The following is a 20,317-nucleotide window of genomic DNA, read 5'->3' on the forward strand; positions in this document are numbered from 1 at the left end:
GTTGTGACTAAATTCTCGTATGTTTTGATACATGTACAGGACTTGTAGGACCGAGAAAACAGAAAATCTCTTCATTAAAACAACACTCCACAATCCCAGGCAGCCAGGGAAACACACTCTCCTTGTTGTGATTAAATTCTCGCGTGTTTTGATACATGTACAGGACTTGTGGGACCGAGACAACAGAAAATCTCTTCATTAAAACAACACTCCACAATCCCAGGCAGCCAGGGGAATACCCTCTCCTTGTTGTGATTAAATTCTCGTGTGTTTTGATACATGTACAGGACTTGTGGGACCAAGACAACAGAAAATCTCTTCATTAAAACAACACTCCACAATCCCAGGCAGCCGGGATATACACTCTCCTTGTGATTAAATTCTCGTGTGTTTTGATACATGTACAGGACTTGTGGGACCGAGACAACAGAAAATCTCTTCATTAAACAACACTCCACAATCCCAGGCAGCCGGGGAATACACTCTCCTTGTTGTGATTAAATTCTCGTGTGTTTTGATACATGTACAGGACTTGTGGGACCGAGACAACAGAAAATCTCTCCATTAAAACAACACTCCACAATCCCAGGCAGCCGGGGAATACACTCTCCTTGTTGTGATTAAATTCTCGTGTGTTTTGATACATGTACAGGACTTGTGGGACCGAGACAACAGAAAATCTCTCCATTAAAACAACACTCCACAATCCCAGGCTGCCAGCAAATACCTCCTCCTGGTCTTGATGCATTTCTCATGTGTTTTGATACATGGAGCGGACGTGTTTGAAAATAGAGGAAACAGGAAAATAGCCTCGTGGGGCATGTCATCAGTGTTGGAAGGTCTTGGTGCCAAACATACTGATTCTACTCAAATTACACTTAAGTCTGGTGTGAAGCTGATTTCATATAATGGTATCTGGAACCTATCTCGCATTAAACCAGCGTCCTAGTGTTAATGAAAGGCGACATCTATTATGATTTCAAAGTGCAGGAAATTATATACATGGGCATTTCTACAGATTATACATTATCAGCGAATTATGTATAGATTCTCTCACATAAATATGACAACATAGATCTCAGACACCCATTGCTGTGGTAGAGTGTAGGGGGAAGGCCAAAGGGGCTATCACACTGGGCAAATTGTCTGTGGATCTTCCGTCAAACCACGATCTCCGCTGGCGTGGTTCTCCTATTTCCGTGGTTTTCTGACGCGTCCACGATCTCCGCTGGCGTGGTTCTCCTATTTCCGTGGTTTTCTGACGTGTCCACGATCTCCGCTGGCGTGGTTCTCCTATTTCCGTGGTTGTCTGACGCGTCCACGATCTCCCAAAGCTACGGTAGATTCCCCCGAAGGACGACGGTATTACTGACCATCATCATCATCAGCAATAACAAGAAACAAATGACAATCACGCCAGCGGAAATCGTGGTTTGACTGAAGATTGACGGAAAATTTGCCCAGTGTGGTACAGGTAACTCTCAATTTACGCGTTTTTGAAATACCGCGTGGTCCAAAATCCAAATAAACGTTAAATTTACACGTTTTTTTCACGTATACGCGATATTTTACGGAGTGTCCACCAGATGTCTCACGCAAGTGGACTCACACGGCCACACAGTTCTTCCCACGCGCCACTTGAACAACAATACAGTACCCACGCTGCTCAACAACAACAACACCCTCGCTGCTGTGCTACCACGAGGGGAAGGGCAGCCAGAGGAGGAACCACGAGAGGGAGAGGAGTCAGAGTGATACGGTAGGCAATAGAGGTACAAACCGACCTCTTGTTGGATTTACGCGATGACCTCTTCAAGGACACAATACTCGCTTAAATTCAGAGTTACCCGAAACCCCCAGAACATTTTCCAGCTATTCAGAACGCAACTATTTAACATTTCCTTTCGGGGGAGTGAACATCTTCAAGGGAGTCCTAGCCATTGACACAGACTGCATCATATTGGGACATGGTATTTAAACCACTAAGTCATTGAAGTCTTTGCAATCCCTAACATTAATGCTGCAACAGTGAAGCCCTGAGCCACGACCCTTAGTCTCATCATGCTTTGGGAGGTTCCACGCTTCCCAGTGCTGAAGCTGTACAGTCCATAGCAGAGGGCAAGAGTTGTTAATCCACACCCTGAAAGGAAATTTAAAATGACATTCGAGACAAAAACTGTAAACAAAAAAACACATGTGAAAAACGATCAAAATTATGCATGTTATTTTCAATCTACACATTCATACTCGTCAAATTTCTTATGAGAATTGCCTTTTGTCCCGATTCTGAAATATCTCAGTATATGCACTCTACCGCGTATCTATGAACATGGGTACAGCAAAACCTTTGACCCAGTAGCAGCGGGGACCATGTTTCTTAATGGTCCCTCCAAGCGAGAAAAATGAGAAAAAATCACCCCTCACACAAACCATTTCATAATATATATCAAAGCATTTGGGATCAGATTATGTATCATCTATTTTGGGGGTTTGTATCATGGCACAAATTTGCCCCGTCGCTGCTACACGGTAAAGCCACAAATTTGGCCCGTCGCTGCTACACGGTAAAGCCACAAATTTGGCCTGTCACTGCTACACGGTAAAGCCACAAATTTGGACCGTCACTGCTACACGGTAAAGCCACAAATTTGGCCCGTCGCTGCTACACGGTAAAGCCACAAATTTGGCCCGTTTCTGCTACACAGTAAAGCCACAAATTTGGCCCATCGCTGCTATACAGTAAAGCCACAAATTTGTCCCATTGCTGCTACACAGTAAAGCCACAAATTTGTCCCATTGCTGCTATACAGTAAAGCCACAAATTTGGCCCATCGCTGCTACACAGTAAAGCCACAAATTTGGCCCGTTGCTGCTACACAGTAAAGCCACAAATTTATTGCTACGGTAAAGCTAAATTTGGCCCGTCGCTGCTACACGGTAAAGCCACAAATTTGGCCCGTCGCTGCTACACGGTAAAGCCACAAATTTGGCCCGTCGCTGCTACACGGTAAAGCCACAAATTTGGCCCGTCGCTGCTATGCGGTAAAGCCACAAATTATGAAATGGTTTGTGTGAGGGGTGATTTTTTCTCATTTTTCTCGCTTGGAGGGACCATTAAGAAGCACGATCCCCGCTGTTACTACCGGGGTTAACGTAGACACCTAAGTGTGGAGTTGCCATACAAGACATCTAGTTCAAGCAAAAAGCATTAAATGATTTATGAGAAAATATTAAAAGCATACACAGACATGCATATATCTGACATGTGCATACTGCAACTTAGCAAATGGACTTCAAGAAATATTGATCATTACCCAGGTGCAATATTACAGGTTGAAACTGGTCTCTTGTGGTGTAAAGATATTGCTGAAACTGTTAAAACGGCCTGCAGATACCCCTATAAGGTAATTATATAAATGAAATTAAAATATTCCAAAATCCGAAAAAATCCAAAATCCACAACTTTCGGTCCCAGGAATTTCGGACAAGGTTGGAAAGTTTAGTTTAGTGGGCGCAACATCTGTGGTCATATGCCGGAGAGAGACAGGAGGGGAAGGAATTATAGGAGAAGGGAACAGTTGGAAAGTTTGGTTTAGTCGGCGCAACATCTGTGGTCATATGCCGGAGAGAGACAGGAGGGGAAGGAGTTATAGGAGAAAGGAACAGTTGGAAAGTTTGGTTTAGTCGGCGCAACATCTGTGGTCATATGCCGGGGAGAGACAGGAGGGGAAGGAATTATAGGAGAAGGGAACAGTTGGAAAGTTTGGTTTAGTGGGCGCAACATCTGTGGTCATATGCCGGAGAGAGACAGAAGGGGAAGGAATTATAGGAGAAGGGAACAGTTGGAAAGTTTGGTTTAGTGGGCGCAACATCTGTGGTCATATGCCAGAGAGAGACAGAAGGGGAAGGAATTATAGAAGAAGGGAACAGTTGGAAAGTTTGGTTTAGTGGGCGTAACATCTGTGGTCATATGCCGGAGAGAGACAGAAGGGGAAGGAATTATAGGAGAAGGGAACAGACCCCAGGAGACGGGACATAACCCCCGATTAATACCTGGTACCCATTCACTGCTGGGTGGACAGGGGCGTAGGGTATCGGAAAAGCCACCCAAATTTTTCCACTCCACCTGGGAATCGAACCCGGGCTCTCTCGGTTGTGAGCCAAGTGTGCTAACCACTGCACCACGAAGCCCCCACCTTACACAGAGAACGACCTCTTTCCTTACCTATTGGAACAAATGGATTTTCATTAAATTTTCTGTAAAACTTGCTCCCAGACGTCTCAACATTCTTCGTCTGTGCCGTGCCAAGATCATTTTTGAGAGCAATCCAGTCGAGCTCCGTGAACTCCTTAGGCCCCTCGCTGCTGCTGTCCTTCTCCGCCATCTCCGTACTGAAACAACAGTTGTATCATATATATGTGTATTTACCTAGTTGTGAAATACAGGCAAAGAGTCGTACTAAGCTCGTGCTGTCTCGTCTACATAACGCTTATCCAGTTTGGTTTAAAATCCATGAGTCGTTTTTGCACACACAATCTCCTCGTCAAGTCCGCTCCATGTTGTTATGTATGGAAAACTGTATTTCTTGAGGTCTCTCCTACAGTCGCTATTCTTCAATTTCCTACCATTGCCTCTTGTCACACTTCCGTCACGTTCCGCTAGGTCTTCCCTGTCCAATTTCTCCAATCCCTCTTGCATCCTGTACAATGCTATTAGGTCCCCTCTCTCTCTCCTTCTCTCCAGTGTTGTTAGTCCAATATCTTACCATTGCCTCTTGTCAAACTTCCGTCACATTCCGCTAGGTCTTCCCTGTCCAATTTCTCCAATCCCTCTTGCATCCTGTACAATGCTATTAGGTCCCCTCTGATATGTGTGTGTGTGTGTGTGTGTGTGTGTGTGTGTGTGTGTGTGTGTGTGTGTATTTATATAGCTGTGATTTATATGCATTGGCTACACTCCACTCCGCCCGGGAATCGAACCTGGGCTCTCTAAGCTTGACTCTCTCCACGTCAGTGTCTTGGGGGTCTGGATAGGCCATGGGCTTAACTTAATACGGTCAAAATACAATTAGTAAGTCAAATCTTAGCTAGTCTGTGCCGCTGGTGGTGTTTACCTAGTGAATGCTTGCCTAGTTAAACTTATCAAGGTAAACTTTCACTAGGCAAGCATTCTACGCGGTCATAATACAGTCAATTCGTCAAATTTTAGTTAATCTGTCTTCTTCTTCTTCTTCTTGGGTGTTGTGCTGGTGGTGGTGGTGTTTACCTAGTTAATTCTCGCCTAGTTAAGCTTATCTAGGTAAACATTCTCTAGGCAAGCATTCTACACGGTCAAATACAGTCAATTCGTCAAATCTTAGGTAACCTGTCTTCTTCTTCTTCTTCTTGGGTGTTGTAGTGGTGGTGGTGGTGGTGTTTACCTAGTTAATTATCACCTAGTTAAGCTTATCTAGGTAAACATTCTCTAGGCAAGCATTCAACACGGTCAAATACAGTCAATTCGTCAAATCTTAGGTAACCTGTCTTCTTCTTCTTCTTCTTGGGTGTTGTGGTGGTGGTGGTGTTTACCTAGTTAATTCTCACCTAGTTAAGCTTATCTAGGTAAACATTCACAAGGCAAGCATTCAACACGGTCAAATACAGTCAATTCGTCAAATCTTAGGTAACCTGTCTTCTTCTTCTTCTTCTTGGGTGTTGTGGTGGCGCTGGTGGTGGTGTGGGTGTTTGTTTACCGCCTTTGCAACGGCACCGCCTTGGCCCTGGGTGGCTTATATGATTGATTGATTGATAGATTGATTGATTGATAGTTCTTATATAAATAAAACTCCGGTGAAATAGTTAGTTATGCCCAGTGGTGTTGATTATATTGTTTGTGTGTTGTTATGAAGTATTTATGGCGTCAGCGGCAATGATCAGCCTGGTTTTATGGAGTGATTGATTGATTGATTGATTGATTGATAGTTTATTGTTGCAGGTAAACAACAAGGGAGAAGGGAGGAACATGCCATCCCTACCCCCAGGCAGGACAGATTGATAGTTTATTGTTGCAGGGCATTGACTATATTATAATTGATGGTTAGCACTGATCTCTAATATAACAAGGATTCTAACCAGCTTCAGGATTACAGATATAGCCATTCCAGTTATATATAATAGAGGTTAGTTATGATATATATGGTTACACAACAGAGGAGAGAGGAGGAACCTGGCTATCCCAACCCCCAAGGAATATACATGTTAATATATCCGTAATGAGCACCATGACACTAATTAAAGAGTTTCACGTAAAATAAAATAAAATATATATATACGATTAATGACGCCCCGCCGGTGCCAGATTATCGTACTCAGCGCATATATATACCGGTTTCTGACGCCTAACTATTAAACTATTGCCAAGAAACATCAGGAATTAACTATTTTAACGATATATATAAATGAGTATAGTTATTGGGGCCCAGGAAACAGTTTTTGGGTCGGAGGTCGGAAATATGAGAGGCTGAGTACGATAATTTGATAACGTTGGTATATATCACATCAATATGGAACAAAAGAAAAAAGAAAACAGAACAAAACTAAAAGACAACAACGCCAAATCGACAATCAAGAATCAAGAGTAAGACATAAGTGGGAGCCGTTACATAGACTATCCCACTTGGTACGATACAAGATTACCAGATTATCGTTCTCAGAGCCTCGTATATACCGATTTTTGAGCCATAATAACTGCCAATAAACACCGATAATTAACCACTTTAATAATAAATACATATAAAGACAGTTAATGGGGTCGAGGAAGCAGTTTTTGGGTCAATCATTAATGGAGGAAATACGATAATCTAGCAATACTGGTTCTGGGTACGATACAAGATTGCCAGATTATCGTTCTCAGAGCCTCGTATATACCGATTTCTAAGCCATAACTAGTGCCAATAAACACCGATAATTAACCATTTTAATAATAAATATATATAAAGACAGTTAATGGGGTCGAGAAGGCAGTTTTTGGGCTAATCATTAATGGAGGAAATACGATAATCTAGCAACACGGATTCTGGGTACGATACAAGATTACCAGATTATCGTTCTCAGAGCCTCGTATATACCGATTTCTAAGCCATAACTAGTGCCAAGAAGCATCAATAATTAACCATTTTAATAATAAATACATGTAAAGACAGTTAATGGGGTCGAGAAGGCAGTTTTTGGGTCAATCATTATTGGAGGGAATACGATAATCTAGCAATACTGGTTCTGGGTACGATACAAGATTGCCAGATTATCGCACTCAGAGCCTCGTATATACCGATTTCTAAGCCATAACTAGTGCCAAGAAGCATCAATAATTAACTATTTTAATAATAAATATATATGAAGACAGTTACTGGGGGTCGAGAAGGCAGTTTTTGGGTCAATCATTATTGGAGGGAATACGATAATCTAGCAATACTGGTTCTGGGTACGATACAAGATTACCAGATTATCGTTCTCAGAGCCTCGTATATACCGATTTCTGAGCCATAACTACTAATAATAAACACCGATAATTAACCATTTTAATAATAAATACATATAAAGACAGTTAATGGGGTCGAGAAGGCAATTTTTGGGTCAATCATTAATAGAGGGAATACGATAATATAGTAATACGGGTTCTGGGTACGATACAAGATTGCCAGATTATCGTTCTCAGAGCCTCGTATATACCGATTTCTGAGCCATAATAACTGCCAATAAGCACCGATAATTAACCACTTTAATAATAAATACATATGAAGACAGTTAATGGGGTCAAGGAGGCAGTTTTTAGGTCGAAAATCGGGAAACATAAGGCTGAGTACGACACTCCGGCAACGATGGTACGATAGTGCGTGAAGTCCATTGTTTACAGTAGCGAGCGTAATGGCGGCCGTGAAGGGACCGATCGAGCAGCGGCCCACCATGGACATCCCCGCCACGCAGCTGCCCCCGGGTGACCCCAGGCTGGTGGAGGCCATAGTGACCCAGTTAAAGACCAAGGGAATATTTGACCAGTTCAGAAAGGAGTGCCTGGCGGACGTGGACACAAAGGTATGGGGGTATCCTTGACGCATCTGATATATTTTTCCCTAAAGATAAAAAGGAGTTAAACGTTTGATCGTGAGTGTTGTTGTTTTGTTTTTGTTCCCTGGTCATATTAACACCAAGGTCATGAAGGTCAGTGCCCATGGAGGTCCCGGGACTCCCACGAAAGCCTTGATAATTAATCCATTTTTTATATAATTTCGTCTAATTAACATCAAGGTCATAAAGCTTAGTGTTCATGGAGGTCCCGGGACTCCCACGAAAGCCTTGATAATTAATCCATTTTTTATATAATTTCGTCTAATTAACACCAGGGTCATGAAGCTAAGTGTCCATGGAGATCCCGGGACTCCCACGAAAGCCTTGATAATTACTCCATTTTCTCCTTTCTCTAAGTTTTTTTATATAATTTCGTCTAATTAACACCAGGGTCATTAAGCTCAGTGTTCATGGAGGTCCCGGGACTCCCACGAAAGCCTTGATAATTACTCCATTTTCTCCTTTCTCTAAGTTTTTTTATATATTTTGGTCTAATTAACACCAGGGTCATTAAGCTCAGTGTCCATGAAGGTCCCGGGACTCCCACGAAAGCCTTGATAATTACTCCATTTTCTCCCTTCTCTAAGTTTTTTATATATTTTGGTCTAATTAACACCAGGGTCATAAAGGTCAGTGTTCATGGAGGTCCCGGGACTCCCATGAAAGCCTTGATAATTAATCCATTTTCTCCTTTCTCTAAGTTTTTTTATATATTTTCGTCTAATTAACACCAGGGTCATTAAGCTCAGTGTCCATGGAGGTCCCGGGACTCCCACGAAAGCCTTGATAATTAATCCATTTTTTATATAATTTCGTCTAATTAACACCAGGGTCATTAAGCTCAGTGTTCATGGAGGTCCCGGGACTCCCACGAAAGCCTTGATAGTTTCTCTCTATATTTTCATCTACTTTCTCATCTTCTTTGTTTTCTTTAATGTTTTTTCATCCATATTAACAAACACACACACACACACACACACATGCACACACACACACACACACACACACACTCACACACACTCACACACATGCACACACACACACACACACACACACACACACACATCCAAACACACAGAAATAATGGCTGTTTTAAAATGCTAAGGTTAATAAGTTTCATTTTCCTTGATTCAGGCATTGTGGGCGTTGCTTAATCCTTGACCTCCCATTCCAGCCGGCCTTTCAAAACCTGAGGCAGCGCGTTGAGGGACACGTCAACAAGTTCTTGGAGAAAATAGTTTGGAAAAATGACATCAACAAGAACCAGTTACGAGACGGTGTGCGGAAACACGTCAACAGGTGAGGCCAGCTTCGAATCTATCATAATCTCACTACAGGTAACTGGATTTAAACGAGTATTGTGTCCTTGAGGAGGTCATCGCGTAAGTCCAAGAAGAGGTCGGTTTGTACAGGTAACTCTGGATTTACGCAAGTATCGTTAAATCCAACAAGAGGTCGGATTGTACAGGTAACTCTCGATTTACGCAAGTATCGTTAAATCCAAAATCGTGTAAATCCAACAAGAGGTCGGTTTGTACCTCTATTGCCTACCGTATCACTCTGACTCCTCTCCCTCTCGTGGTTCCTCCTCTGGCTGCCCTTCCCCTCGTGGTAGCACAGCAGCGAGGGTGTTGTTGTTGTTGTTGAGCAGCGTGGGTACTGTATTGTTGTTCGAGCGCCGCGTGGGAAGAACTGTGTGGCCGTGTGAGTCCACTTGCATGAGACATCTGGGGGACACTCCGTAAAATATCGCGTATACGTGAAAAAAATGTGTGAATTTAACATTTATCTGGATTTTGGACCTCGCGGTATTTCAAACTCGCGTCAAATGAGACTTACCTGTATTTATATATTTTTACGAACATGTGACGTTAACCGTAGAAACTGCATTGAAATACTGTAAAGGTACCCCATCCTGTATATATAGCCACCCTCAAACCATTCAGATTGCTTCCTTATAATTTTTGTGCATTTCTCAAACATGGCTTTTTATATTTAGCTTTTTTAATGTTATTCCTTTACTAATGTTCTGGTTTTCTCTTGACGCACTTAATATCACTAAATGTTGGGTACAAACTTGGCGAAGGGACTGTTTTTTGGGGGCATTGAAGGTACTGGGTTTAAGAATAGCCGATGTGGATATTCGGTTTATTTATCAATGATCCACGAGACATCCCCAGAGGACTGTTTTTTGGGGGCATTGAAGGTACTGGGTTTAAGAATACCCGATGTGGATATTTGGTTTATTCATCAATGATCCACGGGACATCCCCAGAGGTAAATCAATGTATGTGACTGTGTTTTTTGGGGGGCATTGAAGGTACTGGGTTTAAGAATACCTGATGTGGATATTTGGTTTATTTATCAACGATCCACGGGACATCCCCAGAGGACTGTTTTTTGGGGGCATTGAAGGTACTGGGTTTAAGAATACCTGATGTGGATATTTGGTTTATTCATCAATGATCCACGGGACATCCCCAGAGGACTGTTTTTTGGGGGCATTGAAGGTACTGGGTTTAAGAATACCTGATGTGGATATTTGGTTTATTCATCAATGATCCACGGGACATCCCCAGAGGACTGTTTTTTGGGGGCATTGAAGGTACTGGGTTTAAGAATACCCGATGTGGATATTTGGTTTATTTATCAGTGATCCACGGGACATCCCCAGAGGACTGTTTTTTGGGGGCATTGAAGGTACTGGGTTTAAGAGTACCCGATGTGGATATTCGGTTTATTTATCAATGATCCACGAGACATCCCCAGAGGTAAATCAATGTATGTGACTGTGTTTTTTGGGGGGCATTGAAGGTACTGGGTTTAAGAATACCCGATGTGGATATTTGGTTTATTTATCAACGATCCACGAGACATCCCCAGAGGTAAATCAAAATATATGACTGTTTTTTGGGAGGCAATGAAGGTACTGGGTTTAAGAATACCCGATGTGGATATTCGGTTTATTTATCAATGATCCACGAGACATCCCAGAGGTAAATCAAAGTATATGACTGTTTTTTGGGGGCATTGAAGGTACTGGGTTTAAGAATAGCCGATGTGGATATTCGGTTTATTTATCAATGATCCACGGGACATCCCAGAGGTAAATCAAAGTATATGACTGTTTTTTGGGGGGGATTGAAGGTACTGGGTTTAAGAGCAGCCGATGTGGATATTCGGTTTATTTATCAATGATCCACGGGACATCCCAGAGGTAAATCAAAGTATATGACTGTTTTTTGGGGGGCATTGAAGGTACTGGGTTTAAGAATAGCCGATGTGGATATTCGGTTTATTTATCAATGATCCACGGGACATCCCAGAGGTAAATCAAAGTATATGACTGTTTTTTGGGGGGCATTGAAGGTACTGGGTTTAAGAATACCCGATGTGGATATTTGGTTTATTTATTAATGATCCACGGGACATCCCAGAGGTAAATCAAAGTATATGACTGTTTTTTGGGGGGCATTGAAGGTACTGGGTTTAAGAGCACCCGATGTGGATATTCGGTTTATTTATCAATGATCCACGAGACATCCCCAGAGGTAAATCAATGTATGTGACTGTGTTTTTTGGGGGGCATTGAAGGGACTGGGTTTAAGAATACCCGATGTGGATATTTGGTTTATTTATCAATGATCCACGGGACATCCCAGAGGTAAATCAAAGTATATGACTGTTTTTTGGGGGGCATTGAAGGTACTGGGTTTAAGAGCAGCCGATGTGGATATTTGGTTTATTTATCAATGATCCACGAGACATCCCAGAGGTAAATCAAAATATGTGACTGTGTTTTTGGGGGGCATTGAAGGTACTGGGTTTAAGAGCAGCCGATGTGGATATTTGGTTTATTTATCAACGACCCACGAGACATCCCAGAGGTGAATCAAAATATGTGACTGTTTTTTGGGGGGGCATTGAAGGTACTGGGTTTAAGAATAGCCGATGTGGATATTTGGTTTATTTATCAATGATCCACGAGACATCCCAGAGGTAAATCAAAATATGTGACTGTTTTTTGGGGGGCATTGAAGGTACTGGGTTTAAGAGCAGCCGATGTGGATATTTGGTTTATTTATCAATGATCCACGGGACATCCCCAGAGGTAAATCAAAATATGTGACTGTTTTTTGGGGGCATTGAAGGTACTGGGTTTAAGAGCAGCCGATGTGGATATTCGGTTTATTTATCAATGATCCACGAGACATCCCAGAGGTAAATCAATGTATGTGACTGTTTTTTTGGGGGCATTGAAGGTACTGGGTTTAAGAATAGCCGATGTGGATATTTGGTTTATTTATCAATGATCCACGGGACATCCCAGAGGTAAATCAAAGTATATGACTGTTTTTTGGGGGGCATTGAAGGTACTGGGTTTAAGAATACCCGATGTGGATATTTGGTTTATTTATCAATGATCCACGGGACATCCCAGAGGTAAATCAATGTATGTGACTGTTTTTTGGGGGGCATTGAAGGTACTGGGTTTAAGAGCAGCCGATGTGGATATTCGGTTTATTTATCAATGATCCACGAGACATCCCCAGAGGTAAATCAAAGTATATGACTGTTTTTTGGGGGCATTGAAGGTACTGGGTTTAAGAGCAGCCGATGTGGATATTCGGTTTATTTATCAATGATCCACGGGACATCCCAGAGGTAAATCAAATGTGGGTATCTCTATATTCATTCATACACACATTGGTAACATTCCTTATTAGAGTGAAATTCTATACATATTCGAGTCACCAGTAAAAATAAAACTTGTAATTTAAGTTTTGCCATCATGAAATATATAGAGATAGATAAATATTGAAGGCTCACGGTCACAATAGAGGACATCACCTAGTTTGCGCGGTAAAAGTATGCTATTTCATGCATCTGGCACCCTCAAAATGCCGTGCCTGCTGCTTGGGGTCTGCGGGCAAATTATCGTACTCAGCCAAATATATTTCCTGACCTCCTACCCCCAAGCTGTCTTCTGGGCTCCGATAATGAAACCAATTTATAGTTATCATTTAAAAGAGTTAGATTCTGATATTTCTTGGCGATACTTAGGCGTCAGGAACCAGGAAATACTATGCTCTGAGTACGACAATCTGGCAGCGATGGGGAAATGGGTAACATTGCTAAATTATCGTACTCAGCCAAATATATTTCCCGACATCCTACCCCAAAGCTGTTTTCTGGGCTCTGATAATGAAACCAATTTATAGTTATCATTAAAAGACTTAGATTCTGATATTTCTTGGCAATACTTAGGCGTCAGGAACCAGGAAATACTATGCTCTGAGTACGACAATTTGGCAATGATGGGGAAAGGGGTAACGTTGCTAAATTATCGTACTCAGCCAGATATATTTCCCGACATCCTACCCCGAAACTGTCTTCTGGGCTCCGATAATGAAACCAATTTATAGTTATCATTAAAAAGAGTTAGATTCTGATATTTCCTGGCGATACTTAGGCGTCAGGAACCAGGAAATACTATGCTCTGAGTACGACAATTTGGCAGCGATGGGGAAAGGGGTAACGTTGCTAAATTATCGTACTCAGCCAAATATATTCCCCGATATCCTACCCCAAAACTGTCTTCTGGGCTCTGATAACGAAACCAATTTATAGTTATCATTAAAAAGAGTTAGATTCTGATATTTCTTGTCAATACTTAAGCGTCAGGAACCAGGAAATACTATGCTCTGAGTACGACAATCTGGCAGCGATAGGGAAATGGGTAACGTTGCTAAATTATCGTACTCAGCCAGATATATTCCCCACATCCTACCCCGAAACTGTCTTCTGGGCTCCGATAATGAAACCAATTTATAGTTATCATTAAAAGACTTAGATTCTGATGTTTCTTGTCAATACTTAGGCGTCAGGAACCAGGAAATACTATGCTCTGAGTACAACAATCTGGCAGCGATGGGGAAAGGGGTAACGTTGCTAAATTATCGTACTCAGCCAAATATATTCCCCGACATCCTACCCCCAAGCTGTCTTCTGGGCTCCGATAATGAAACCAATTTATAGTTATCATTAAAAAGAGTTAGATTCTGATATTTCCTGGCGATACTTAGGCGTCAGGAACCTGGAAATACTATGCTCTGAGTACAACAATTTGGCACTGGTCGCTATGTGTACTTTTATTGTTTATCGAATGCTGTGTTCAAGAAAAAGAATACCCATAATTTAAGTTAGCTTCTGGTTATCCTTACAAATATAAAATTACCTTCTTTGACTTAGGAAACATCGTGAATCCTGTACTGGCTATGGTGATATTAGGAAGAATGTTACATCTACAGCATAATTTTTTTTTTTTAAACGTTTCTGCGTATTGCTCCGGTAGGCATCTTCCTGGTGGGGCGTGATGGTCGACCCCAAGCCCATCATGGCACAGACAAGTGTTTATAGTGGCGCCATCTTCTCCTGGCTCATGCTGCCCCCCGGAACTCCTCCTTGATTCACTTGGACGGTTTCCGCTAGTCCGGGTTGATGGGTGGTCTTCAGGACAGCATGTGGGTAGTTTTAAGCCACTCGGCGGTGACTGAAAAATCCCAGGTGGTAGCGTGGGGATTCGAACCCACCCGCGTCGTCCGTCATGCAGTGAATGTGGGCCCAGCACACTACCACTCAGCCACCGCCTACCCATGTTCGTGTAATCATTGCTGCTTCAAAAGTCATAAGGAGTGAAATGTTTCATCGTGCGCGAGAGGGTTGATGACGTGTACCAGACTGTGTAGCAGCTGATTGAGGTTTAACATAGCGAGGGTGAGGTGTATCAAATCTACATCCTGCTATTACATAATCAGGGTAGGCGGTGGCTGAGTGGTAGTGTGCCGGACCCACATTCACCGTGTGATGGACGACGCGGGTTATAATGAAGGCCCGGGCAAGTAGGATCCATCTAAGACTCGACCCTCTACACTAAACTTATAGATCCTCACAATATCCACAGCCCACATGTACTCGTCTTAAGGTCACTTTTATGTAATGGTCTCCTGAGTCTTCTGAATGTTTGCTTGGGGGTTAGAATGAAGGGCCGGGCAAGCAGGATCCATCTAAGACTCGACCCTCTACACTAAACTTATAGATCCTCTCAATATCTACATTCCACATATACATTTGTAAAAGCATATTCGGTTTCCCAGCCAAGAGACTTCTGCCACGGAGGAGAGTAGAGAGTAATTGGGTAGGCGGTGGCTGAGTGGTAGTGTGCTGGGCCCACATTCACCGCGTGACGGACGACGCGGGTGGGTTCGAATCCCCACGCTACCACCTGGGGTTTTTCAGTCACCGCCGAGTGGCTTAAAACTACCCACATGCTGTCCTGAAGACCTCCCATCAACCCGGACTCTAGCGGAAACCGTCCAAGTGAATCAAGGAGGAGTTCCGGGGGGCAGCATGAGCCAGGAGAAGATGGCGCCACTATAAACACTTGCCTGTGCCATGACGGGCTGGGGGCGACTACCATCCAGGGCCCTCAAGCAAGCCTACTGGCACTATAGACATAAAAAATAAAAAAAACCCAATAATATTTACGATGTCTTTTTCAGCTTGGGGATTTTGGACTCTGGTATCGATGCAATCATTACCCAAGTGGTCAACCCAAAGATCAAGCCCCTCATCCTGCCCTACGTGGAAGACACAGTGTATGCCTTTCTGCAGATCGACAAGCCCAAACGAGAGAGGCAAGGTATGTGTCGCTCCCTGTTCTTGCTTCATTACTTAGATTATTGGTATAGAAAGTTTGGATCTTGCTAACCATACAGCCATAGATACCAGTCTCTCCCTGATACCATTCCTTGCTTCTGTTTCCCTTATGTTACCAACCCTGTCAATACCCACCCAAGGTACAGTTATCAAATTAGGTTATTTTGGGGATTGTTAGGACAGGTAACTCTCGGTTTGAGCGAGTATTGTGTCCTTGAAGGGTCATTGCGTAAATCCAAAACAGTGTAAATCCAACAAGAGGTCTGTTTGTACCTCTATTGCCTACCGTATCACTCTGACTCCTCTCCCTCTCGTGGTTCCTCCTCTGGCTGCCCTTCCCCTCGTGGTGGCACAGCAGCGAGGGTGTTGTTGTTGTTGAGCAGCGTGGATTCACCTGAACGGTTTCCTCTAGAGTCCGGGTTGATGGGAGGTCTACAGGACAGCATGTGGGTAGTTTTAAGCCACTCGGCGGTGACTGAAAAATCCCAGGTGGTAGCGTGGGGATTCGAACCCACCCGCGTCGTCCGTCACACGGTGAATGTGGGCCCAGCACACTACCACTCAGCCACCGCCTACTCTTTGAACTCGTAACCTTTCCCCTCATCACCAGTGCAAGGGGTTTAAGCTCTTTCCTTCCTGACTAACCTATGTCTTGGCTATTTTCGTGTAACTTTTAATGTTTCTTTTGATATCCTGAAAGCTATTGAGACTGTCCACCCTGGATATATGTTGAATCGCTGTTCTGATAATTCTAAGCATGTTTAAATATTTGACAAACTTCATATATTATGGTTATTATATCAAGATCAATGCACTGTTGTTTCTCATATCCTAATTGTATGGTTTCTATTAGTTTTGTTTTCTTTTAACCGTGTAGCAGCGATGGGCCAAATTTGTGGCTTTACCGTGTAGCAGCGACGGGCCAAATTTGTGGCTTTACCGTGTAGCAGCGACGGGCCAAATTTGTGGCTTCACCGTGTAGCAGCGACGGGCCAAATTTGTGGCTTTACCGTGTAGCAGTGACGGGCCAAATTTGTGGCTTTACCGTGTAGCAGCGATGGGCCAAATTTGTGGCTTCACCGTGTAGCAGTGACGGGCCATATTTGTGGCTTTACCGTGTAGCAGTGACGGGCCAAATTTGTGCCATGATATAAACCCCCAAAATAGATGATACATAATCTGATCACAAATGCTTTGATATGTATTATGAAATGGTTTGTGTGAGGGGTGATTTTTTCTCATTTTTCTCGCTCGGAGGGACCATTAAGAAACATGGTCCCCGCTGCTACTGGGTTAAGATCAACGCACCACTGTTTCTCATATCCTAATTCTACGGTTTCTATTCGTTTTATTTCCTTATAAACACAAGCTGGAATGGGGGAATAAGTTATGCATTTAGGAATATACTGAAAGACAGAGAGCTTCAGCCAGTGATGTTAATTAAGACATGGTTTCCACAGGTGCAACCACGATTGTTCCAGAGGATCCTGTCGTTGTACCAGTCAGCAGCTCTCCGGAGACCAAGCCCGGCCTCCTACCCATGGAGACCGATGTGATTTCTTCAGAGGAGGACGATATTTTAGCCCGAGAGTCCCCTGAAAGTGAACACAAGTCTTCCCCGAGCTCTCACGATGAGTTTATGGAGGTGTGTAGATATGGGTAAAGATCGTGGAATTATTTATTTATTTTTTTTACAGCAAAGGAGACAGCTCAAGGGCACAAAAAAGTAAACATTAATAAAAAAAAAAGCCCGCTACTCGCTGCTCCTGTCTTTCATAAGTAGAATCTATACATTTCGTGACGTGTGGCGCTCGGAAAGTAATTCTAGATCTCCTTTTTCAGCCTGAGAATGAAGATGCCCAAGACGGATTTGAGAGTTTTCCACCACCTGAGGAACCGAACACAGACGCTGTCGCCTCCCACGTGGAAAAACTCTCCTTGACAGACAACACAGAGGAAAGCAAGCCACTGCCTGCTGCCAAGCCACCTCTGCCACTCTTCGATGATCAATCCCTGGATAGCATCTCGTCCAACTCATCTGGGCTCACTTTTTCAACCCTCTCCGGGAAAGGGTCACCGGGGAGCAGGAAATCCTCAGATAAGGACGACAGCACCAAGCAGGAACCAAGGTCTGCTACATCAACTCCGCTGGTCGATGAGAAGCCCATGGATGAAGAAATATCTCCACCTTTTGTTGCCTCTGAGCCAAGCAAAGACTATCCTGCCATAGCCTCAGATGCCAAGAGTGCTGAATCTCGCTCACCCAGCCTCGATGCTGTCCCAATGGCCGAGACGTCACTCTTCATCCCTGGGACTGAGAAGGACGACCAGACTGTTGTATCTGGCGCAAGTCTGATCAGTCAGGACGACGATTCACAAGGGAGTAGAGCCTCGACCTCAAAGGCAAGTCTATCGTCATTCAAGTCCGAGGGAGAGGAGAAAGTGAGGTCGGAAAAATCGGAAGGGGAACTCTCGACGTCAAGCTCCGAGTCGAGTGATTCCGATAAGGGCAAACCGGGGGAGTCACCAGTTGAAGGCAAACACTATTCCGACAGCGCTCATAAACCCAGCAAGTCTAAAAGCGACCATACCCGAGACAAAGACTCAAAACACAGCAAAGACAGAGATAAGAAGCACTCCAAGTCCCGCGATGACCACCACTCTCACCGCGACAAGGACCGGAAACACCACAGGAGGGACAGAGATCACGACGGAGATCGAGAGCGCTCCCGAAGCCACCACCACCAATCCTCGTCAAGCAGCGGAAAGGACGGCTCAGGCTCAGGCTCGGGAAAGGGCTCTAGCAACAAGGACAAGGAACACTCGACTCAGAGCCCTGGGGACAAGTCGACTGAGGGGAAAAGTAGACGAGATAGCACCGTAGAGAAGGAGAATAAGTCGAGCAAACACACAGAGAACAAGGTGGAGGAAGGAGGCATTGAAAACAACAAGCAAAACAGCGCGGGTGACAAGGCTGACGGGAAACACAGCAGTAAATCAGACAGCAAACCGGGTAGCTCGGGTGAGAAGATTGACGTAAAACCTAAATCAGAAAAACCAAATAGCTCGGGTGACAAGATCGACGTAAAACCAAAATCGGAAAAACCAAATAGCTCGGGTGACAAGTCTGAGGGAAAGCTCGGTAGTAGCAAATCCGAGGGCAAGAGCGACAGGGGTGAAAAGTCTACCAGCAAAGGCGACAGGGGTTCAAAACACAGCGCCAAGTCCGACAGCAAATCCAGCTCGAAATCAGACTCCAGCAAATCCAGTAAGAGCATTGCCGAGAGGTCTGAGAAGAAGCACAGCGCACACTCCAGCAAACACTCGTCGAAGCACAAGAAGCAAGATAACGACAGCTTCTACTCGGATAAGCTGAAGAGCATCAATATCTTCAAGGACGAGAAAAAGAAGAAGGAGGAGAAGGACGCGAGAAAGGAGAAAGGATCAGAAAACAAACACAGCAAGGAGGAGAAGGAAATAAAGAAACACAGTAAGGAAGGGAAGGACCAGAAGAAGGACCCCAAGACGAGAGAGGAGAGTCACCACAAGGAGGAGAAGGACAGGGATGAGAAACCCAGAAGGATCGAGAAGGACATCAAGCTTAAGCCGAGGGATGTGACAGCTGTTCAGAAGGAGAGCGACAAATCTAACATTGACAAGAAGCTAAAAACTATGAAATCCAAGGAAAACAACGACAGGGGTTCGAGTGGGCAGGAAAACCTCAACAAGAAACTCAGGGTCCACAAACCAAGCAGTGCCAAGAAGCCTTCGTCGCCCAAGGATTCGGATATCAAAGAGAACGAACTCCTGCTGTTTAATGATGAGAAAAGCATCATGTTGATCAGCTATGAGGATAATGATGAAGATGGTGACGACGCAGCTCCGGCGAAGACAAAGAGACTGAAAAGGGATTTGAAAAAGGGCCCGAAATCCGTTAACAATACCAAGGAAGCAGATGAGAGTCTACCGGACAAACCCGTGAAGCAAAACGAGGCGATCGATCCCGTGTCGGACTTCGAAGGGTTTAGCAATGCGGAAAAAGATACAAGACTTTCCGATTTCCTCGCTACGGCACAGAGAGTTCCCGACGACATGGATATAGAGTACAGCGATTGGTTTGATGAGAGCGACCTTCACATGGTAGTCAGGGAGGATGATATTAAGGAAAGGATGGATTTTAGCGAGTTCCTATCATGCATGAACAAACTGGGAGCCATCGTCCAGGAGTCCAGTGTAGAAACGGACACACAGGAGTCGGACAGCAAGGACGATGACCTCTCAAAGACTCGGGACGTCCCGGAGAGGAGAACCCGGGCCCAGCTACAAGGCAAGCGTCGAAGGATATCCACGTCAAGTTCCGCGTCGTCCAGTGCAAGTCTATCCGGTTCTCCCAAGCACAAGAGGACCAGAACTGCTTGTATGACCAGTGCTGACGCTGGCATGCTGGTGGAACAGGACCCAGTGATTGTTAGTGGGTTTGCATTGCTCACACCGG

At 44.0% G+C, this 20,317-nt stretch overlaps 2 protein-coding genes across 3 annotated transcripts in view; one reads left to right on the forward strand and one right to left on the reverse strand.

Moving 5' to 3' along the window:
- LOC127002548 (probable serine incorporator) overlaps positions 1-20,317 on the reverse strand; it is a 51,242-nt gene that overhangs the window by 892 nt on the left and 30,033 nt on the right. The window contains exon 8 of the mRNA XM_050868630.1: positions 330-1,683. The gene's annotated coding sequence lies outside the window, so the exon portion shown is untranslated. The remainder of the gene's footprint in view (positions 1-329; positions 1,684-20,317) is intronic.
- The window catches only part of LOC127002386 (biorientation of chromosomes in cell division protein 1-like 1), a 17,932-nt gene continuing 5,504 nt past the window's right edge, over positions 7,890-20,317 (forward strand). For both annotated transcript variants that reach the window (XM_050868263.1, XM_050868264.1), the window contains exons 1-5: positions 7,890-8,070; positions 9,278-9,402; positions 15,666-15,805; positions 17,283-17,467; positions 17,665-20,317. The exon at positions 17,665-20,317 is cut by the window's right edge and continues 36 nt beyond it. In XM_050868263.1, coding sequence (XP_050724220.1) covers positions 7,903-8,070; positions 9,278-9,402; positions 15,666-15,805; positions 17,283-17,467; positions 17,665-20,317 — 3,271 coding nt within the window. In that variant the 5' untranslated portion in view covers positions 7,890-7,902. The remainder of the gene's footprint in view (positions 8,071-9,277; positions 9,403-15,665; positions 15,806-17,282; positions 17,468-17,664) is intronic.

This window comes from Eriocheir sinensis, chromosome 23 (assembly GCF_024679095.1).
Source record: "Eriocheir sinensis breed Jianghai 21 chromosome 23, ASM2467909v1, whole genome shotgun sequence".
Lineage (NCBI taxonomy): Eukaryota > Metazoa > Arthropoda > Malacostraca > Decapoda > Varunidae > Eriocheir > Eriocheir sinensis.